Source organism: Canis lupus, chromosome X (assembly GCF_003254725.2).
Source record: "Canis lupus dingo isolate Sandy chromosome X, ASM325472v2, whole genome shotgun sequence".
In the NCBI taxonomy this organism is placed as follows: Eukaryota; Metazoa; Chordata; class Mammalia; order Carnivora; family Canidae; genus Canis; species Canis lupus.
The window spans coordinates 91,283,277-91,303,397 of record NC_064281.1 but is presented as its reverse complement, the minus strand read 5'-3'; the positions used below and the strand labels follow the sequence as shown (position 1 = coordinate 91,303,397).

Below are 20,121 nucleotides of genomic sequence, written 5' to 3'. Positions count from 1 at the left end.
AGATTACTTAAAAAAAAAAAAGTCAATTGCAGGAAGGAACCAGTAGACCTCAGCTCCAAGCCCCATCACCCGAAGCGAGAATAAAATGTCTTCCAACAAGGTTAGTTGGGCAAATCTTCCCCTATAGGGTTTCTATAGCTACAGAGAAATGAGTAGGAGACAGAGAAAGGGAATTCTGAGAACCTTTCTGATCTATTTCAAGAGAGCTGCAGAATAAGAGTTTTTTGTTGTTGTTTTAAGATTTTATTTCTTTATTTAGAAAGCATGCAGTGGGGAGGGGCAGAGGGAGAGGGAGAAAGAACGCCAAGCAGACCTAACATGGCACTGGATCTCATGACCCTGAGATGGTGACCTGAGCTGAAATCAAGCGTTGGACACTCAACTGACCGAGTCACCCAGGCGCCCTGAGAGCTGCAGAATATTTATGTATGAGTGTTGACAGCAGAAATCCAAATGAGAGATATAAATTAAACTCAATTGAAGGAGGCTGTGTGTTAGAGACTCTACAGAGGGATTATGGAGGGAGCAAATCTCATGAGTTCAATTTCAAATCCAAAATCACTTTTGTGCAGTTCTGATAGTGGAAGTAGTTTGGAGGAGGTGCCACTAAACAGAGAGGCCCTATAGTTGGGGGGGCATAAGGGACCACTCATCAGTGCTCAGATGTGTATGGAGCCTATAAATAACTGGATTCTGTTCAGAAGGACACAGGGGCAAGGCTGATATTCAGCCAGGATGTACCAATATGGCAGCACTTGGTAACAGCCAGCACCTGTGTGTATTTGTCGGCGCCTGTACCATGGAGATAAGGTCCCTGCATGAAGGCACAGATCTCCATCATATGACAAAGTCTGGTGAGGAAAGAGGTGATCTGTGGAATATCAAATGGTAAAAATGGCCTGACCTTGACACATCCATTGTCCCTATCCCCACCTCCACTTAGAATGGAAGGATGGGTCTAGAGATACAGAAGGTGTAGTGGCTGGCAAAATTCTGCTATGCTTTGGGGTAGATTATAGTTGTAGCTAACACATATATAGATGTAACAGTTATGTGCCAGATAGCATTCTCTATGCTTTACATACTTTGTTGTAAAGTATGTACATACCTACAAACTCCGTTGAATTTTCACGTTAGGAAGTAGATATAACTCATGCCTCTGTTTTAGAGAGGAGAAAATGAAGGCATAGAGGGGTTAACAGGTCCAAGGTCCCACAGCTCAGTAAATGAAAGCTGGGATTCTTGGCCAGTTGGCTTCAGAGTCTACACACTTAACCACTATGTGCTATATGGAAGAAATGCCAACTCTCTCAAAATGAGAACCATCATTAGAGAGCAACCAAAGCTCCAGGGTAGGCTGTGGCGACCCTGGACTAGCTAGTCCACCCCCAACAAAGAGTCTCTTCTGGAAGTACAGTCATCATGAAACATCCCTGGGGGCCATCATGATGGTGGCAATTCAAAGAGAAATGAGCGAAATCTCAAGATGGTTAATAAACCCATGGGATTTTTCCCTCCCTAAGATTCTCTTTCCAGGGCTCGAACTTTGAGTTGTTTCTATAATACAGGAAGAGGAGGTGGTGGTAGTGGGGTTACCTTGTTTTCAGAAGCAAAGCATTCTGTGTAAATATCCACAATTATTCTTGTGAGGGTAGTCTCTTACACGTGACTTGAATTGTATTCAGCTGACCCTGTAACTACTTGGGGCTGGTGGGGAAACGAGGTACAGCAAGGTTTCCCTCTGAAAGTCTTTTCATTATCATTGTACTTGTTCTGATGGGGAAGATTTGTCAACTCGGCCCTTCTTCCTCTCACCCTCCCTCTTCTTTTGTGCATGTGTCTAAATTTAGTTCATGGTGAGGAGGACATGGTGCTATTATCGTGCTATTACAGTGGCTCTGGAGGCATCTCGGATCCTCACCTGGCTATGGAAAAATCCTGAAATAATGCACTGCGTGAGTACTGTAGGACCTTGTCTGCTTTGCATCGAACATAACTCCACATTTGTATTGGCTTTGTTTTTGCCTCACTGTATTAAATACCCAAATCTGTCAGCGTGAGGCACTGTTCTTTACATCCCTCCAAGAGACATGTTTTCTCTTCAAGAATTCAAAGACTCAGTCCAGTTACTGACAGAAAAAGATGACCCTTGGATTATCTACTAGATCATCATATCCCATCTGCCTATCTGCCCCCGGATTCCTGCTTGATCATTCATAAGCCTGGCTCACAATGAGTTATCAAACACATTGTGTGAGGAATTAATGATCTACAATTCCCAGACTGCAGCCCTGACCTGCTCATATAACTTCCATTGGTTTTCTAGCAAAGGCACATGCCATTGGCATGCAGGATAAGTCCAGAGCCTTTAAGACTCAACCCTAAGAGATTTACTGAAGCAGTGATTATTATGAAATCCTAAAGGAACATAAAGAATGAAACTTGCAGATGAGAAATCAACTGAGGTTGACTAAAAAAGTTCTCTATGGGGAATGATGCAAATTGAGCACTAGAGATTTCTGAACAGCAACAACAAAAGGCTGATCTGTTCAGTTTGAGTCTCGGAACAGAGGATAAAGGAATCTGGGAAAAATGAGATGAAGAATGTTGCCCGATTTTATATGCACTATTTGCACGTTCCTTGTAGTGGTGAATGGTTTTAATGGTCAGGGTTCACATAACAATGAAAACAATGAAAATGAACGGGCAGCCCCAGCGGCTCAGCAGTTTAGCACCGCCTTTAGCCCGGGGTGTGATCCTGGAGTCCTGGGATCGAGTCCCACTCATCGGGCTCCCTGCATGGAGCCTGCTTCTCCCTCTGCCTCTGTCTCTCATGAATAAATAAATAAAACCTTTAAAAAAAACCAATGAAAATGAAGAAGTGAATTTCATAGCTTCCTATTAGACACTCTACTTTCTCAACACACACACACACACACACACACACACACACACACAAATTCCTACTCATCCTTCAATGCCATGTTCATGCCCTGTCTCCTCCACAAAGTCTTTTTAAAAACATTTTTTTAAAACTCTATGCTCAACCTAGGGCTTGAACTTGCAACCGCAAGATCGTGAGCCCATGATCAGAAGCCAGCCAGGCATCCCCACAAAACCTGTCTTCCCCTAATTCAAGCACTTGTCATTACCACTGATTTGCTATTATCAGACTTCTTCATAAAATCTTTTTTATGTGACCAAGTCTTATCACCCTCAACCACAATCCCTCTGAGGGCTAAGATATCTGTCCACATTGCCTCACAAATAATGAAGCCTTCAGAAGTATCTGCTTATCTAAACTGGCTTTATTTCTTTGAGGCTGATCAAGCACTTACTACATGCCAGGAACTTTTTTGGTTCTGGGGAAACAGAGGTAAAAATCAGACACAGACTGACCTTTATGGAGCTTACCTTTTCAGTAAAAAAGTGGAAGGAAGATACAAACTTTTTGGTCTCTTTAGAAAGTTGCAGAAGTTGTAGCAGACCATAGGAAATAGTATAGCATAGTTGAAAACACTGTGGACTGTGAGTCATGATCTACCTTGGCCTCATCCCTAATTTGATAGATATCTTGAGTACATTTCTTAATCATTTGTCATCAATTTCCCTATATGCCATATAGACATCATATGATTACTGGGAAAATTGGATCAGAAAAGATGCAAATCATGCTGCAGGGAACTTCCTCAAGCTGATAAAAAGCATCTATGAAAAACCCACAGCCAACACCATACTTAAAAGTGAAAGACTGGGGCTACCTGGCTGGCTCAGTCAGAAAAGCAGGTGACTCTTGATTTTGGAATTGTGAGTTTGAGCCCTAAGATGGGTGTAGAGATGACTAAAAAAATAAACTAAAAAAAAAAAAAAAAAAAAAAAACTAAAAAAAGGTTAAAGACTGAAAGCTTTTTCTCAAAGTTAGTGTGTGAACCAGACTAACGCCATCTTGGACAAATCTGCCTCAGTGACCTGTGACCTGAAGCCTTCTTGAGAAGTTCCGTTCTCCTACATTCTTTGTTTAACCATACCCCTTAAGTACACTCTTGGGGCATAATGTTCTTGATATGACTCCTCCTGGATGGTCCCCTAACGTCCTCCTTAGCTTCTATGGCTATCAAAGCAGGTCTTATATGGGAAGGTGGGATTGCAGAGACCTAACCATAAGTCCTCTTAATAAACCATTTCCTATCAGGCTGGATTTTTCAGCCTATTTCTGTAGCCTTAGGGCTCCTTTGGCCTTTGGAGGTTGTTTTGCATATACCTCCTCCCTTTCATAGAACGATCAGTAATAAGACAAGGCTGTCTGCTTTCCCCACTGCTATTCAATATACTACTGAAGTTCTAGCTGGGTTGTAAGTTAAGAAAATGAAATAAAAAGAATCAAGATAGGAAAGATAGACTATAAAACTATATTTTCGGATGACATGATCTTATGTAGAAAGCCCTAAAGAATTCACTAAAAAAAAAAAAAAAAACCAAAAACATATTAAAGCTAATAAATGAATTCAGCAAGATTTCAGAATACAAGGTCAATATAACAAATCAGTTGTATTTCTATAAACTAGCAGTGAACAATCTGAAAATAAGATAAAAAACAACTCCATTCACAATAGCATTGAAAAGAATAAAATATTTAGGGATCAAATTAACAAAATCTAAGACCTGTATACTGAAAACTCCAAAACATTAGTGAGAGATATTAAAGAAAAGGCTTAATATTGTTGAAATGGCAATATTCCCCAGACTGTATTATAGATGCACAGGAAATCCTACCAAAATCTCAGTCCCCCTCACCCCCAACTTTTTTGGGCAGAAACTGACAAGCTGTGATCTTACAGTTCGTATGGAATTTCAAGGGCCCCAGCATATCCAAAACATTCTTGAAAACAAACAAAATTGGAAGACTCACACTTCCCAATTTAAAAACTTACCACAAAGCTATAGTAATCAAGACAATGTGGTACTGGAACTAAGAGCCCAGAGCAAACTAAGAGCCCAGAGCAAACCCATGCATTTAGGGCCAATTGATTTTTGATAAGGGTGCCAAGACAATTCAGTGGGGGAATAGTCTTTTCAACAAATGGTGAAAGGACAACCAGATATCCACACACAAAGTAATGAATTGGGACCCCTACCTCGTACCTTATATAAAAATTAACTTGAAATGGATCAAAGACCTGAAAGTGAGAGTTAAAACCGTAAAACTAGGATCCCTGGGTGGTGCAGTGGTTTGGCGCCTGCCTTTGGCCCAGGGCGCAATCCTGGAGACCCGGGATCGAATCCCACATCAGGCTCCCGGTGCATGGAGCTTGCTTCTCCCTCTGCCTGTGTCTCTGCCCCTCTCTCTCTCTCTCTCTCTCTCTCTATCATAAATAAATAAAAAAAAATTTAAAAAAAAAATTAAAAACCGTAAAACTAAAAGAAAACCCAGGTGTACATCTCTATGACCTTGAATTAGGCAAAGACTTCTTAGCTACAACATTGAAGCATAGGGAACCAAAGAAAACATAGGTATGTTGGACTTCATCAAAATTAAAAACTTTTACACTTCAAAGCATACCCTCATGAAAGTGAGAAGGCAGCCCCAAGAACAGGAGCTATATGGAAATCCTAGATCCGATAAAGGACTTGAATCTAGAACATATATAAAGAACCCTTATGACTCACCAATAAAAAGACAACCCAATTTTCCAAAAAAAAAAAAAAATCAGTAAAGAATCTGAATAGTCACATCTCCAGAGAAGACATCAAAGTGGCCCATCAGCACATGAAAGAATGCTTAATATCATCAGCCATCGGGGAAATGAGAATGAAAACCAGAATGAGAGACCACTTCACGCCCATCAGGAAAGTGATAACCAAAGCAGCAGACAATAGCAAATGTTGTAGAGAATGAGAAACTGGAACCCTTATACACCTGCTGCTGGAGAAACCAGTCTGGCAGTTCTTCAAAAGGTTAAATGTAGAGTTGCCATCTGATCCAGTGATTCTGCTCTTAGGTATATGCCCAAGAAACCTGAAAGCCTGTCTACCCAAAAACTTGTACACAAGTGTTCACAGAACAATAGCCCCCAAATGGAAATAACCCAAATGTCCATCAACTGATGAACAGAGATAAAAGGTGGCGTATCCACACAAAGGAGTATTATACAGCTGTAAAAAGGAAAGACAGACTGATCCACACTACCACATGAAGAAAACTTGAAAACATGTTAATGAAAGAAGCCAGTCAAAAAAAAAAAGGTTACATATTGTATGACTCCATTCATATGAAATGTCCAGAATAGGCAAAGCCAGAGCTACAGAAAAGTAGATTTTACTGGTTGTCAAGGACTGGGAGGGGATGCTTGATAGGCAATGGGGAGTGGCTGCTAAGATGTATGGGGTTTCTTTGGGGGATGATAAAATGTTCCAAAATTAATCCTGGTGATGGTTGTACAACTCTGGGTATACTAAACCACTGAATTGTGCATTTTTTCAGTGAGTGACTTGTATGGTATGTGAATTATAGCTTGATAAAGAGGGAAAACAGAAAAAAAACCTATTGGACTAAGTTTTAAAATGCCGTACAGAGAGGCAAAACTCTGTTGAATTTCATCATGACTTCAGCCAGGAGTTGGATAAACATACGTACACTTAGAGAGCAACCATTATGTAGTTAGGAAGGGAGTAGGAAAAAAAGTCTTTATTGTAACTGGAACCAGATAAAGCAAAACACTCCTATTGGTCAACTCTCAGGCTAGGGGAAGAGCCTTGTTATACAAACCTACTTCCCAGCCCTGACCAACTTTTATCCTATTCCTTTCCCTTTGTGTTTTGATAGCTGAAATAATGTACTTTTAGCACAAGATGGAGGCTGACAGTAGCCCACCACTTTGTGGGTCAGAGAAACCTAAAATATATATCTGATAATTAATATTTTGAAGAGTTAAGAAATTCCTATTTTTCCAATATGTTGCTTGGATTCTTTATCTCAGATAAAACTACTATATTTATACATAAAAACCTTGGGTTGTTACGCTGACCTATTTAGTTTGTTAATTAACCAGTGAGTCACCTCTAGTTCTATGATACGGTGGTCAAGGTTCCAAAACTCTTGCTACCACAGCTGCTTTCTATTTCGTTTTTAAAGAGATGTTTACAATATTTATATAGGTAGGCAGGTCACATAAATATGATAACAATAACAGTCCCGTCCATAGACGTGATGCCACTAGTGACAGCTGGTTACTAGGAAAATTTGGATCAACTTATTTTCTCTCTGGGTTGTCACTGTGGTGATAAACAAACACCACCAGTAGTGACTTATTCTAGTTTTACAGTATGCTCAAAGACTACCAAGACAGAAGCTCCTGGGGAAATTGGATCCAAGCTTAACTGTGAAACAATCAGTATAGCAGAAATGCATTCTTTGATATGAATACAAAGAGGTAGAGGCTAAATCACTTCATGAAATCATTCAACTATATAAACAGTGAGGTTTCCAAACAGGCTTTCCTGGCTTCCTCTAGTTGGAGAAATAAACCTAGGGAAATTGCGTCTCAACCTAGAGAACTCACTGGCCACAGGACCCAAAATTGTCTTAACATTTTCTCTTTCTCCTTAGTCATCAATAACTCAGGTCCAGTCTTCTGACATAATGTCTCTTATACTGGTCATTTCTTCTCTATTCTTGTTCTTACCCAGGGGTTTGGGTCTCTTAGCTAGATTACTGCAAATCGGTTTCCATATTTCCATCGCTCTCTGCCTCAAAAGCATCTGACAGCAACACAAAGGACTGAATACCTAAAAGTAACATTTAATCAAGTGATCTGTTTAAAAACCTTTGCCTGGCTCCTCCATGTTTACTGAGTAAAGTCCAAACACGGTTAGCCTGGCATTCAAGGCCTTCCACCATCTAGGGCCAAGTTTACATTCCAGATTTATACCATTGACGACTCCCTTGGACAAAATTCATTTCCTTGCCATCCCAGGAACTTCTGCTAATTTGTTTTGTGCCTTGGCACCCTGTGTTCCTCCTGCCTGGAATACCTGCTCATCTTTGAAAGTCTGTTCAGAGCTTCCTTTTGTCCCCAGAACCATCCCTGAACACTACAATCCAGTGACCTCTCATTCCCTGGATGTGATACAGGTATGGACAGTAGCATTCACCTGGCAATGCTCACAGACAACCATTCTTGTCTTATGTTGTCAATTCTTGTATTATTTAATTTTGTGTCTATCTTGCCTCCTCAACTACGTTGCAAGCTCCTTGAGCACAGGGGATCGCTTATAATACTTTTATAAAACTTCACCCCAGTGTGTAACACTGTGCTGGGGGCCATGAGAGGGACTAGGTATTGACTACAGAGCACTAAAATTTTCCCACAATGCCTCATTCTCAGATGGCAGCACTTGTTTAGGTGACAGCTCCTTACACGTACATACCAAATCTAATCACTTGAAAGGTAAAACTCTACAGAGTTACTCCAAGATATTAAGGAATTACAAACTGCTTCTGAAATACTTCTGAATACCCTATGAAAATACAAAATTAACCTTTGATAAATAATTTCATGCTTCCCTAAAAGTTTAAAGAAGACATGTAAAGAAAAATGGCAAGCCAGGAGCATCATCTCTAAGATTTACTTGATCACAAAGCATTAAAAAAGGCTAGGCTCCATGCAAATTCATTTACACTTCAGTGTCTTTTTTTTTTCTCCTTACAATAGGCTAAACTACCTAAGGAAAACACATCTGGAACTTAAGTTTACCTGAAAGGCAGCCAAAATTATATGGATAATTCAAGCAAAAAAAGTTCTTTACATCTTGGTGTTTCCTGAATGATTTCAGTAGTCTGAGAGGTCTTCATAGTTAGAAATGTAATCCCTAGTTAGCAGTTGCTAATTCTGCGGTGGGTACCTATTCTGACCCCCAAAATGCAACAACCATCCAGTTCTATCAAAATACTTGCTAATATCATAAACTGGGGAAAAAATAGCCATTACAAAATGCCTCCCTGACTCTGCTACTTTGAAAGCTTCGAAGTTGCACAGGATGTACTGACTGTAAATTCTCAGAAATGTTTTATTTAGCTTTTTGGAGAGCCCCAGATGATGAAGCTCTGAGACCAAGTGCCACTTCCCAGGGAAGGGCTAGGTCACATATGAATCCCTCGTCCTGGAAGTCAAAGAGAGATCAACTTGATCACCTAGCAGCATCACAGGATCAAAATTTGAAGGAATGGTAAGTTTGGTATTTCTAGGGATTGCCTTTCCTTGTGAAGTTTGCCTTTGAAAATAATCCTTTTGTTTCCTTTAGCCTCGCCTTGACTAGCAGAGCGGGATTTCGGATGACCTCCCCAATTTGAGATATCCATGTTTTATGGAAATTTTATCAATTTTTTCTCTCTCCACAGATCAGTAGGATTGTGACTTGAGCTTCCTGTCACGAAAAATGCTAAGTTCAAAGTATTATTTCCTTCACTTCTAATTACAAATAAGTTTTACCTTTTATTGTGTTCCATTATACAATTTTACATAGTACCATTATTACTTTAAGCAATAATTAAGCAAATTCAATTAATGTTTTTGAGCTCTACTTCTCTGTATATAGGGTTACCTAAAAAAGTACAAACCAAGCACAGTGGTGCAATTTTCCAGGCACTTTCAAGTTGCTTCAATATTTACAAATATGTAAGCACCCTGTTTGAAAGCATGAAAATTTTGGTGTCAGAAGAAACACTCCATGTATATCAAATCTTTAAATTTCAACATTTGCACAGCTCTGATTATTCCTGAGAAAGGTCAGTCTCGTTGTCACTTTGCATCTGCATGTCCTCATATTTCAGCAGTGTATCTTGGAGAACCATAACCTCTATCACTCGATGTACCGCTAATTGCACAAAATACATGTAATGTGTTGCTCATCCAGGGAGAATGTATTGTGTCTTCTTGTAATATCTAAAACAGAGAAAAAAAATCTGCATGTTTATCATGAAGCAAAATAGCCCCTGTCAAAAAAGTATGTGTATATGAAATTGCAGGCATATTTCAATTTGTCACTGACATGTAGCTATTTAAAATGACATAAAACAGAAAGAGCAAAGAATAACATTACCGACTTAAGTCTTCAAAGCTGTATTACAAAGGCAGCATAGCAAAAAAGCAGAAAAGATCTGGTTACTCATTAAGACAGACAAGAGATGGTAAAATGTAAAATTCAAGAAAAAGTGAGAGGCAATGCAATCTTTAAAATATCTTTTTTTTTTTTTTAAATGAACGATCATAACAGGAGCTCTAAACAGTAGTTCTTGGGATCACCTGTGGGGCTTTTCAAACAACAGATACTCACGCTCCTTCCCTGGAGACTTGGAAAATATTATTTTTAAAAAATATTTATTTCTTTTATTCATGAGAGACACACAGAGAGAGGCAGAGACATAGGCAGAGGGAGAAGTAGGCTCCCCGTAGGGAGCCCGATAAGGGACTTGATCCTGGGACTCTGGGATCACGCCCTGAGCCAAAGGCAGATGCTCAACCACTGAGCTACCCAGGCGCCCCAGGAAAATATTATTTTAAAAAGTCATAAGGGCCTATTTCTATTCTAAAGACACACTATAACTATATAAGCTAATTGATACAGAAGGCTTTTCATGGAAATGAAGAACTTCACACAAAATACAAATTTTATATCCCATAAGTACATAAATATATATGTTCATATTGATATATAGAGATTTTAAAAACTTTCCATTTTGTGTGATCAAAAGCAACAGAAATTTTGTGCTTGGATTAAATGGACGAAAAGAAGGGGTGCTTGGCTGGCTCGGTCCATAGAGTATAAAACTCTTGGTCTCGGGGTCGTGAGTTCAAGCCCCACATTGGGTGTGGAGTCTACTTAAAAAAAAAGGGGGATCCCTGGGTGGCGCAGCGGTTTAGTGCCTGCCTTTGGTCCAGGGCGCGATCCTGGAGACCCGGGATCGAGTCCCACATCGGGCTCCCGGTGCATGGAGCCTGCTTCTCCCTCTGCCTGTGTCTCTGCCTCTCTCTCTCTCTCTCTGTGTGACTATCATAAATAAATAAAAATTAAAAAAAAAGATGGAAGAAAAAGAGTATCATATACATCACATCCAACCTCTTTACTATATGATACCAACTTAGTTAGGTCTTTAGCTTTCAGTACTTGGTTCTCAAGTTAGCTTTAAAACTTCAGTATAGGGAGGTGGGCGGGGGGTAGGGGTGACTGGGTGATGGGCACTGAGGGGGGCACTTGATGGGATGAGCACTGGGTATTATGCTATATGTTTGCAAATTGAACTCCAATAAAAAAAATAAAATAAAAAAGTAGATAACAACAACAACAACAACAACAACAAAACACTTCAGAATGAAGCCCACAAACTGGTCTAGGGTGACAGTAATGAGTCATATCATTTGTGTTGTTAGAAAGTATGTCTTATAGTAAGTCCATAATAGAGAAATTCCCTCTTACAAAAATTGTAACTCATGACACTAATCTGGAAGCCAAACAAGTTTAAGGAATGACTAATTGTTTATCCACACCTGTCAGATGTGACAAGACAATATGTGACTCATTGTGCAGAAAACAAAATATACAGCAGATCCTACAGTGGCCACCACTAACTCTATCTAATTAAGAAATCTGCAGTTAATAATTTTAAGGTAATATAAATCCCATTCTATTTTTATTTAGGTTTTAAATAAAGGTTTTCTTTAAGTCCCCTTTTAAAATTCAAAAGCTTGAAGACGTTTTACAAAGAACTGTGTATTTTGGTATACTAGAACAGATTACATTGAAAAGGACGAAGAATATCCAGGCCATACATCTTTTGTCAAGTAATCATTTACGGGCCATAACCGAATAATTTATGTTTCACTACACAGCTACACTTTATCTTATTTTGTATTATTTTGTTTTCCTTTGGGAAATAATGTATCTCAAAGTGTAGGACTGAATAAAGGCTCTCTTTTGTGAAAATCCAATAGGAAATATTGAATTATAAAATTTCACTATAAAGTCAACATTTAAGGTACACCGAAATATGATGCGTTATGATGGGATAGCTTGTATAACTATATACCAATATAGAAACTTAAGATTTTTCAATAAGGCAAGACTAAATCAGAGAGGGAGACAAACCAAAAGAGATTCTTAACCATAGGAAACAAACTGAGGTTGGCTAGAGGGGAGGAAAGTAGGGGGATGGGGTAATGGGGTAAAGGGCACGAAAGAGGGTATGTGATGTAACAAGCACTCAGTGTGATATACAGCTGATGAATCACTGAACTCTACCTCTGAAACTAATAATACACTATATGTTAATTCACTGAATGTAAATAAAATAAAATTTAAAAAATAAAGTAAGAATTTTCTTGGTTATCTATCAATATATAATATCAAAGGTCTAAAATACTACTGGTCTCTCCAATTCACTAAAATAGCCATGGCTAATGGGAATCAACTGAGAGAGATCGTTGGGAAACAGGACAGCATACTTCAGGGGGGAAAAGAACTTTACAAAACGGCTGCCCTAAATATCTTGATTAGTGGGGATGTTGGGGTGGCTCAGTGGTTGAGCGTCTGCCTTCAGCTCAGGGTGTGATCCCAGGGTCCTGGGATTGAGTCCCCCACTGGGCTCCCCGCAGGGTGCTTGCTTCTCCCTCTGCCTGTGTCTCTGCCTCTCTGTGTCTCTCATGAATGAATGAATATATATATATATATATATAGATCAGCATAATAGGAGATTGAATGATTTGTTTTCTATTTGACTAACTCAGAATTTAAGGCTAAGTCCTGCAGTTGCATGCAAATCGAATAATTATCATATATTGCACATTGGCTGAAAACCACGTGTGCCATTGTTGTATCTTTTGTGAGGGAGATTTTGCTGATTTTCTATAGGATTTTCTATAGATTCTGAGGGACAGAATCTCATATATTGGACAGCTCCTAGGAACAAGTTATGTAGTCTATTCGCCTCAGAGCCATGACAGCACAGAAGGGTATACACCCCTCCACCGCTCATGGGCTGAGCTTGAGATGCCGAGAATAAAGGAAATGGAGTGATTTCCTACCTCCCTAGTCCCTGTTACCTGGCTGCTTTGGGAAGGAGACAAAGAAAGGACGTCCAAAAACTGAACAGGAGAGGGATGCCTTGGAACAGTTTGCACTCACTCCTCAATGGGGTAATAGAAGTAAAGATGGCAAAAAGAAGCAATAGAACACTGATCCCTGACTCCTCAGGCCAACAAGATTCCCGGACGTGGAGAGTGGGTGAATAGGAGACTGGGGTGAGCAGTCTCCCCTGAACGGATAGGATGATGACGGCCTGGCTGACTGACTTCCTCATATGGAGATGACAGTGGTTGGAAAAGGAGGCTCCTGGTCATGCAGTGCAACCCTGCACTAACTGTTAACTAAATTTCCCACAGCCTTTCCTGAGTGGAAGCATACAAAGTAAATTCAGAGACCTAGAGCTTGAGTCAGAGTCAACGAGCTTGTTTTCCTAGAAATGGCTCTTCTTTTCTTTCTGCTATCATTTCCATGCAGTTTCTTTGGACACTAGCCACTGTCTGCTTATTTATACGTATGCCCTTTGTGTGACAGTCTCACACAGGGGAATGCCCCCATCAAGCAATCACTGAAACACAGCTACCAGGACAGAGAAGGTTCTGGAATGAGCTTTAAGAACGTGTTCTCTAGGGATGCCTGCTCAGTCCTCAGTTAGGTAAGCATCTGCTTTCAGATGCTTTCAGCTCAGGTCATGATCCCAGGGTCCTGGGATGGAGCCTCATATATTGGGTTCCCTGCTCAGCAGGGAGCCTGTTTCTCCCTCTCCCTCTGCTATTCCCCCTGCGTGTTCTTGCTCTCAAATAAATAAAATCTTTAAAAAAAGAATGTGTTCTCTAAAGGACTACATTAATTGTTTCTTTTCAGAAAGCTTGCATTCTAGGGGCACCTGAGTGGCTCAGTCAGTTAAGCATCTGCCTTAGGCTCAAGGTTGTAATCCCGGAGTCCTGGGATCAAGTCCCACATCAGGCTCACCGCAGGGAACTTGCTTCTCCCTCTCCTTCTCTCTCAGCTCACATTCTCTCTTGCTCTCTCTCAAATAAATAAATAAAATCTTAAAAAAAAAAAAGAAAAAGAAGCCTTGCTTTCTTAAAAATTCAGAGTTTAAAGAGTTTCTGAAGCAAATATTTATCTTATTGGGTGCTTTCATTAGTAAGGAAATGAAGCTTACTTAATAGGCTCAGTCAGTGAGGGACTACACCATTGTGCTAGGACTTTTACAAACACATTGAAGACATTCAAATACTTGAGTGACAATCCATGTATAGAGTGGTCAGGATCCCGGCATAAAAGTGAAGTTTACCAGGATAACCTAGGAGTACTCAGGTTTAAAATAGGTATATAGAAGTCCTGGGGCATCTGGTTGGCTCAGGTATATAAAAGTCCTGACTATTTAATTATGACATAATGTGGTTTTAAGTGGTGAACAGGTCTCGGCTTTCATATTTTTCAGGTTGTGGCTTTACTAAGTTAGCTGCAATAGTCATGAACACTCAGTCATAGATGAAAACACTAAGACATTTTATATAAGAAGAGATTTTGCAGGCTGTATGGGCATTAAGACAATTCTCAAATTTTGGAAGTCCCTTGGTATCTCACCTAAACGATAGTATCTATAGTTTTTTACAGCCAACATAGAAATATTCTTTTAGGGATTTGGCTCCTGTGCCAATTATTTCATTTCTTTAGGCCCCTTCTTGACAGACTCTTTGTTTTTTCCTTGACAGACTCTTACCCATGTTTACAGTAGATCAATTTAGATTTGCTCAGCTAGTTATTTCTATCTTAATAGCACCGTGGCCCAAAGAACAAAATGGCTTATTACTGATAATTGCTTTAGCAATTGCTATAGATAATGATTTCAAATTCGATTTGCATGATATCATTTAAATGATTAAAAATAATAGGAGCAAATTTGAAAATACAGACGGAGTAATTTCAAGGTAATACATTTCAAACTAGTAGATTCTGCTAAGTAACACTTCAGGGGCCCCAGATCATGTTCCCATTTTCAACCACCCCAATACTTGCCTGCTCGTGGATAATGTCAGACAATTCCTTCACCATGTCTCTGAAATTTGACTTTAGCCCCTCATGATATTCAATTTGATCTTCTTTAATTAGCCGCTCATTTAGTTCAAGTGCAATGCTGCAAGCCTGTATAAATTTCCTGTGGACAATGAGCAAAGATAAGGCTTTCATCATTTATTCCTAGAAAAATCTCACTGATCACCAATTTTATACTCACTTTAACCATGGCTTGCCTAGAAGAGAGGTCAGAATCCTGTATTGTCTTGCTATGTCTTTGCTAATGCCACTTCCTAAGTCTGGAATACCTTTCCTTTTTTTCCCACCTTTCGTCTCTGGTGTCTTACCTCCTTTAAAACCTGGCTCCAAACAATGTCCACAATAGTCAAACTGTGGAAGTAGCCTCAGTGTCCATCGAAAGATGAATGGATAAAGAAGATGTGGTATACGTATACAATGGAATATTACTCAGCCATTAGAAATGACAAATACCCACCTTTTGCTTCGACGTGGATGGACCTGGAGGGTATTATGCTGAGTGAAATAAGTCAATCGGAAAAGGACAAACATTATATGGTCTCATTCATTTGGGGAATATAAAAATTTGACAGACTTTTTGAGAGTGAGAAAGGAAAAAAAGGGAAAGGAGAGATAATGAGTGAAAATATCAGTGAGGGTGACAAAACATGAGAGACACCTAACTCTGGGAAATGAACAAGGGGTAGTGGTATGGGAGGTGGGCGGGGGGTTGGGGTGACTGAGTGATGGGCACTGAGGGGGACACTTGGCGGGATGAGCACTGGATGTTATACTATATGTTAGCAAATTGAACTCCAATAAAAAAAAATAAATTAAAAAAAAAAACCTGGCTCCAAACATCTATCTTCTAGAAAGACCTTTTGCTCAGTCTTGTGATAATAAATCAGCTAAAGTTGTGCTAACATTAATTTGCATCTGTAGGTAATGGGTTGTGCATTCAAAAGTGATTTATTTGGGGCTACTACGTATCCTGTACAGTCCTGGGTACTATAGGTAGGAGTTAGGTAGGGACAAAGATGGGGAGGGATGGGTGAAATTGGCGAAAGGGATTAAGAGGTACAAACTTCTTGTTATAAAATAAGTCATGAGATGAAAAGTACAGCATAGGGAATATAGTCAAAAATACTGTAATAATGTTGTATGCTGACAGATGGTATGGCCACACTTACCGTGGTGAGCACTGCATAATATATGTAATTGTCAAATCACTATGTTATACACCTGAAACTAATAACACTGTATGTCAACTGTACTTCGATAATTTAAAAAAGTGGGGACAGCAAAGTTGATGACTTTTCATAAAAATATTTCTCCATCATTCACAGGTTTGTGTGTAATGTCCATAATTAGAGCATAGGTCTTAGGGTACAAAGTATCCATTTGGCTGGTATCCCTGTCATAGCAACTAGTAGAATCTTTCTGCACATGCCAGGCATTAATAAATATTGGTGAATGAATGACTGCTGGTTACTCTGTAACCTGGAACTGTTGATAACACAAAGACGGAAGAAGTAAATGAAATAAGTCGGGAGCAAATGAGTGGATAAGTTATCATCTTTTTCCTTAGTGTATTTTACTCAACTGTCTCTTATTTGGAATGTAAACTCTTTTTTGTATATTAAACAGCTTTTTTTTTTTCTAATGTAAGAACATTCAGACATGTCTTTGCTTACAGGGATGCTCACTCGAGCCATGACATCACATGTCCTAAACCGGCAGAATCCCAAGTGGAACTAGGAGCACAGGATAGGAACCAGGCCTATCCAACCCTTCCAGTGCAACTCTTGTTCCTACCCTAAACAGTCTGAAATGCTGCAAAACGAATGATAAGGTGAAGGAGGAAAGCATATAATGAACGTCGGCTTTCATCTGTGCCACAATATCACAAGGAATAAGAAACTGGCATATTTAATCTCTTGGGACACTAGGACATCCTTACTGTCCTGCAGCAAGAAAGAGATCATGCATTTCCTCACTACTTAAAGTACCATTAGAAGGTCACTTAAATATTGTAAAAGAGAACAAAGACTGTCCTTTTTTGGAGGGATATTATTTGGTGAATATCTTGGTTTCTATGACAAAAAAGGAGGAAAAGGATAGAGGAAAAAGGACACAGCACTTACCTAAACATGTCTTTCAACTCATTTACTTTCTTAGGTGGATACTTGCTAGCTTGACTATCATTTAAGAAAGCCCTTGCATACGCTAATGGACCAGCATTTACCTAAGTTACAAAGGGAGAAAAATGAGAGAGCTGTTAGAATGTAATCAAAAAAGTAATTTCTGGGACGCCTGGGTGGCTCAGCGGTTGAGCATCTGCCTTCAGCTCAGGTTATGATCCCGGGGTCCTGGAATCGAGTCCTGCATTGTGCTCCCTGCAGGGAGCCTGCTTCTCCCTCTGCCTATATCTCTGCCTCTCTCTCTGTGTCTTTCATGAATAAATAAAATCTTTAAATTAAAAAAAGTAATTTCTGCCTTTCTCTTTTTGTTTTTATTTTTTTAAGATTTCATTTTTTTGAAGTCCACTCTACCCCCAACATGGGGCTGGAACTCACAACCCTGAGATCAAGAGTTGCATGTTCCACAGACTGAGCTAGCCAGGTGCCCCTGCATTTCTCCTTTTAAAAAAAACCCTAAATACATTAAAAATCTGTATCTGAGGACCATGTTTACTATTCTTACTAGAAGTTTACGTGAAAAAAATGACCAAAGCAAATAATCTGCAAAGCCGATATTCTAATAAGTTACTTAATGACCTCTGCTATGTAAATACAGTGCTTGGCTAATCGTCACAGGGGTTTCTGCTAGAGTCTTCTGCCACAATGCAAAATGTATGGACGCTGAGCACAATGTCTTTCAGTTCATCAAGAACAATGCACAAGTTTCTGCACTTAGTAAGAGCAGAACACACAATTACAATTAATGATTGCTCTGTGCCCTTAAGAAAGCAAGAACATCGAGAACCATTTAAGACACATTCAGCAGCCAACATACCTGCACTGAAACACAGCCCTGCAATTTCAGCTGAAGCTGAATCATGTCCACGTCAGCAGAGGAGCAAAGTTTTTTCAGCTCTACTGTCTTATCTTTGATTTCATCAGTAGCAACATCAATTGGCTTTAAATTAATCTGCTGTTCATAGTTTATGGGGATCCTCTTCTTCACATATGGAAAGGAGTTTGAAGCTGTGAAAATGTTCACACTGATTTGTTATCTTTAAAAAAGAATCATTTGTTCAAACAGTCAGATCAAAGAAAAAAAAATCCTTTATGTTAACTGCCCCCACCATGCGTTCTCTAGAAAATACCCTAGGGTATCAGACAGCACCTTATTACTTCAGGATTGAGGGAAAATTCTCTTTATGAGACACCCTGGAGCAATTACAAATTACATATGGGGCAACTATACGTTGCCATGTTTGTGTCAGCTAGTGACTGAACAGCAGAACAATGAGTGATTAAAATTGCAGTTTGCATTTTCCTGCTGGCCACCTGCTACTTGTGTGTATCAAAAAGAACCAAGTCAAACAAAATGTTATCATGCAAAGTCCTTCTTACTGGTCAAGATTGTACGGCGTTTGCATTGTTCTTCTATGCAGCCTTGCTTTTTGCCGGACAATGTATAAGGAGCTTCAAAAACAAATCTGTTGATATTATGGTTTCTTTCAAACTCAGTCTTTCTTTCTGTGAGTTCTTTGTCATCAAAGTAGGGCTTCACGTAAGTGACTTGGATATGAGCATATTTTGGATCGAGTTCTTTGGCGTTTACCTATAAAGTAAGAGAGTTTTGTTTTTTGGTCAATGGAAGGAAAAAGGAGGTACAGGTAAGCTACTAACTCTTCTGAGATCAACTGAAGAACACAGTCATTATGACCGTGTTCCCAACTGAATACACACCTAGGGGAGAGCTTTGTTCTCTTTTTAAGGAGCATGTCCCTCTGATCATAAGGAAGTTACAGAAACCCACTTGGCAATTATAGGAATGGGGGAAGAAAATAAAAATTGTAACCCTACCATTTAGCAAGGGCCATTATTCACATTTTCATATATTTCCTTCCAGTCTATTCTCTATGTACATACACTTACAAAGCTGAGGTCATATTAAACACTGTTCTATAATCTGATTCTTTAAAAATATATTAAAAAGGCTAACTGTACATTTGAATTCTCCCTCAATAAAAACATATTATGGGAGGATTCTGAGAAGGTGGTAGAGCACCAGAAATCTATCTTCCACCTAGACAATATCTATCTTGGTAGACTCTCTCTGATCTAACTATTCTGGAACTCTGGAGTCTATTGAAAGCTTGCAACTTGTAGGGGAAGGCTTGGAAAGAAAATTGCAGTTAATTTTGATTTTGGTCAATTTCAGCTCTTGGCGCAATGGCAGCTTCTCATATCCCACCCCTCGGCCCCATGGCAGGCAGCTGTGCACATGTCCCTAGAACAGCTTGCAGGAGTCAGGATGGGCAAGAAATACCTTGTTCTCCAAATACTGGGGATGTGTGCTCTGACTGCTGTTTCTGATCATATAGGCACAAAGAGGCTGTGGCCATTTCTGTTGTACCTCTCTACCCCTGACTGAAGTGACTTCCACGGGATTTAAAATTAATCATTAATAAATTACACCTTTATTTTTCTTTTTCCCCTCTTGAGAACCAGATGTTAAAGACAAGGACACTCAAAAGAAACTGCATATAGGAGGGAAATTAGAAATTAGAAACCCACTATGCACACCCAGGGGAAGGTGTGGGTTCCAAAAAAGACCTGAGAAGACCCGAAGTTTACATTTCAGCATGATCCATGGCACAGAGACAATATACAACAATTAAAAACAATTAAAAACAAAACCCAGCAAACCATGGTAAAGGAGAGAGAATCTGATTTCCAGAATGACCACAGAATCAGATCCAAATGTCCAGTTGTCAAGAACAAGTCACAAGGCATCTAAAGAAACAGGAAAGTATGGCACAAAGGAGAAAAA

The 20,121-nt window shown here is 39.5% G+C and overlaps 1 protein-coding gene across 6 annotated transcripts in view; it reads right to left on the bottom strand.

The window, feature by feature from the left end:
* Positions 1-9,471: 9,471 nt before the first annotated feature.
* DOCK11 (dedicator of cytokinesis 11) overlaps positions 9,472-20,121 on the bottom strand; it is a 189,785-nt gene continuing 179,135 nt past the window's right edge. For 3 of the 6 annotated variants that reach the window (XM_025431298.3, XM_025431300.3, XM_035711493.2), the window contains 5 exons: positions 18,696-18,906; positions 18,133-18,323; positions 17,262-17,362; positions 15,103-15,241; positions 9,472-9,941 (listed from right to left, as the gene is read on the bottom strand). In XM_025431298.3, the coding sequence (XP_025287083.1) occupies positions 9,819-9,941; positions 15,103-15,241; positions 17,262-17,362; positions 18,133-18,323; positions 18,696-18,906 (765 nt within the window). In that variant the 3' untranslated portion in view covers positions 9,472-9,818. Of the gene's footprint in view, positions 9,942-10,098; positions 10,117-15,102; positions 15,242-17,261; positions 17,363-18,132; positions 18,324-18,695; positions 18,907-20,121 lie in introns of all 6 variants that reach the window. The other 3 variants (XM_049107880.1, XR_007409530.1, XR_003129495.3) reach the window with 3 other exon arrangements.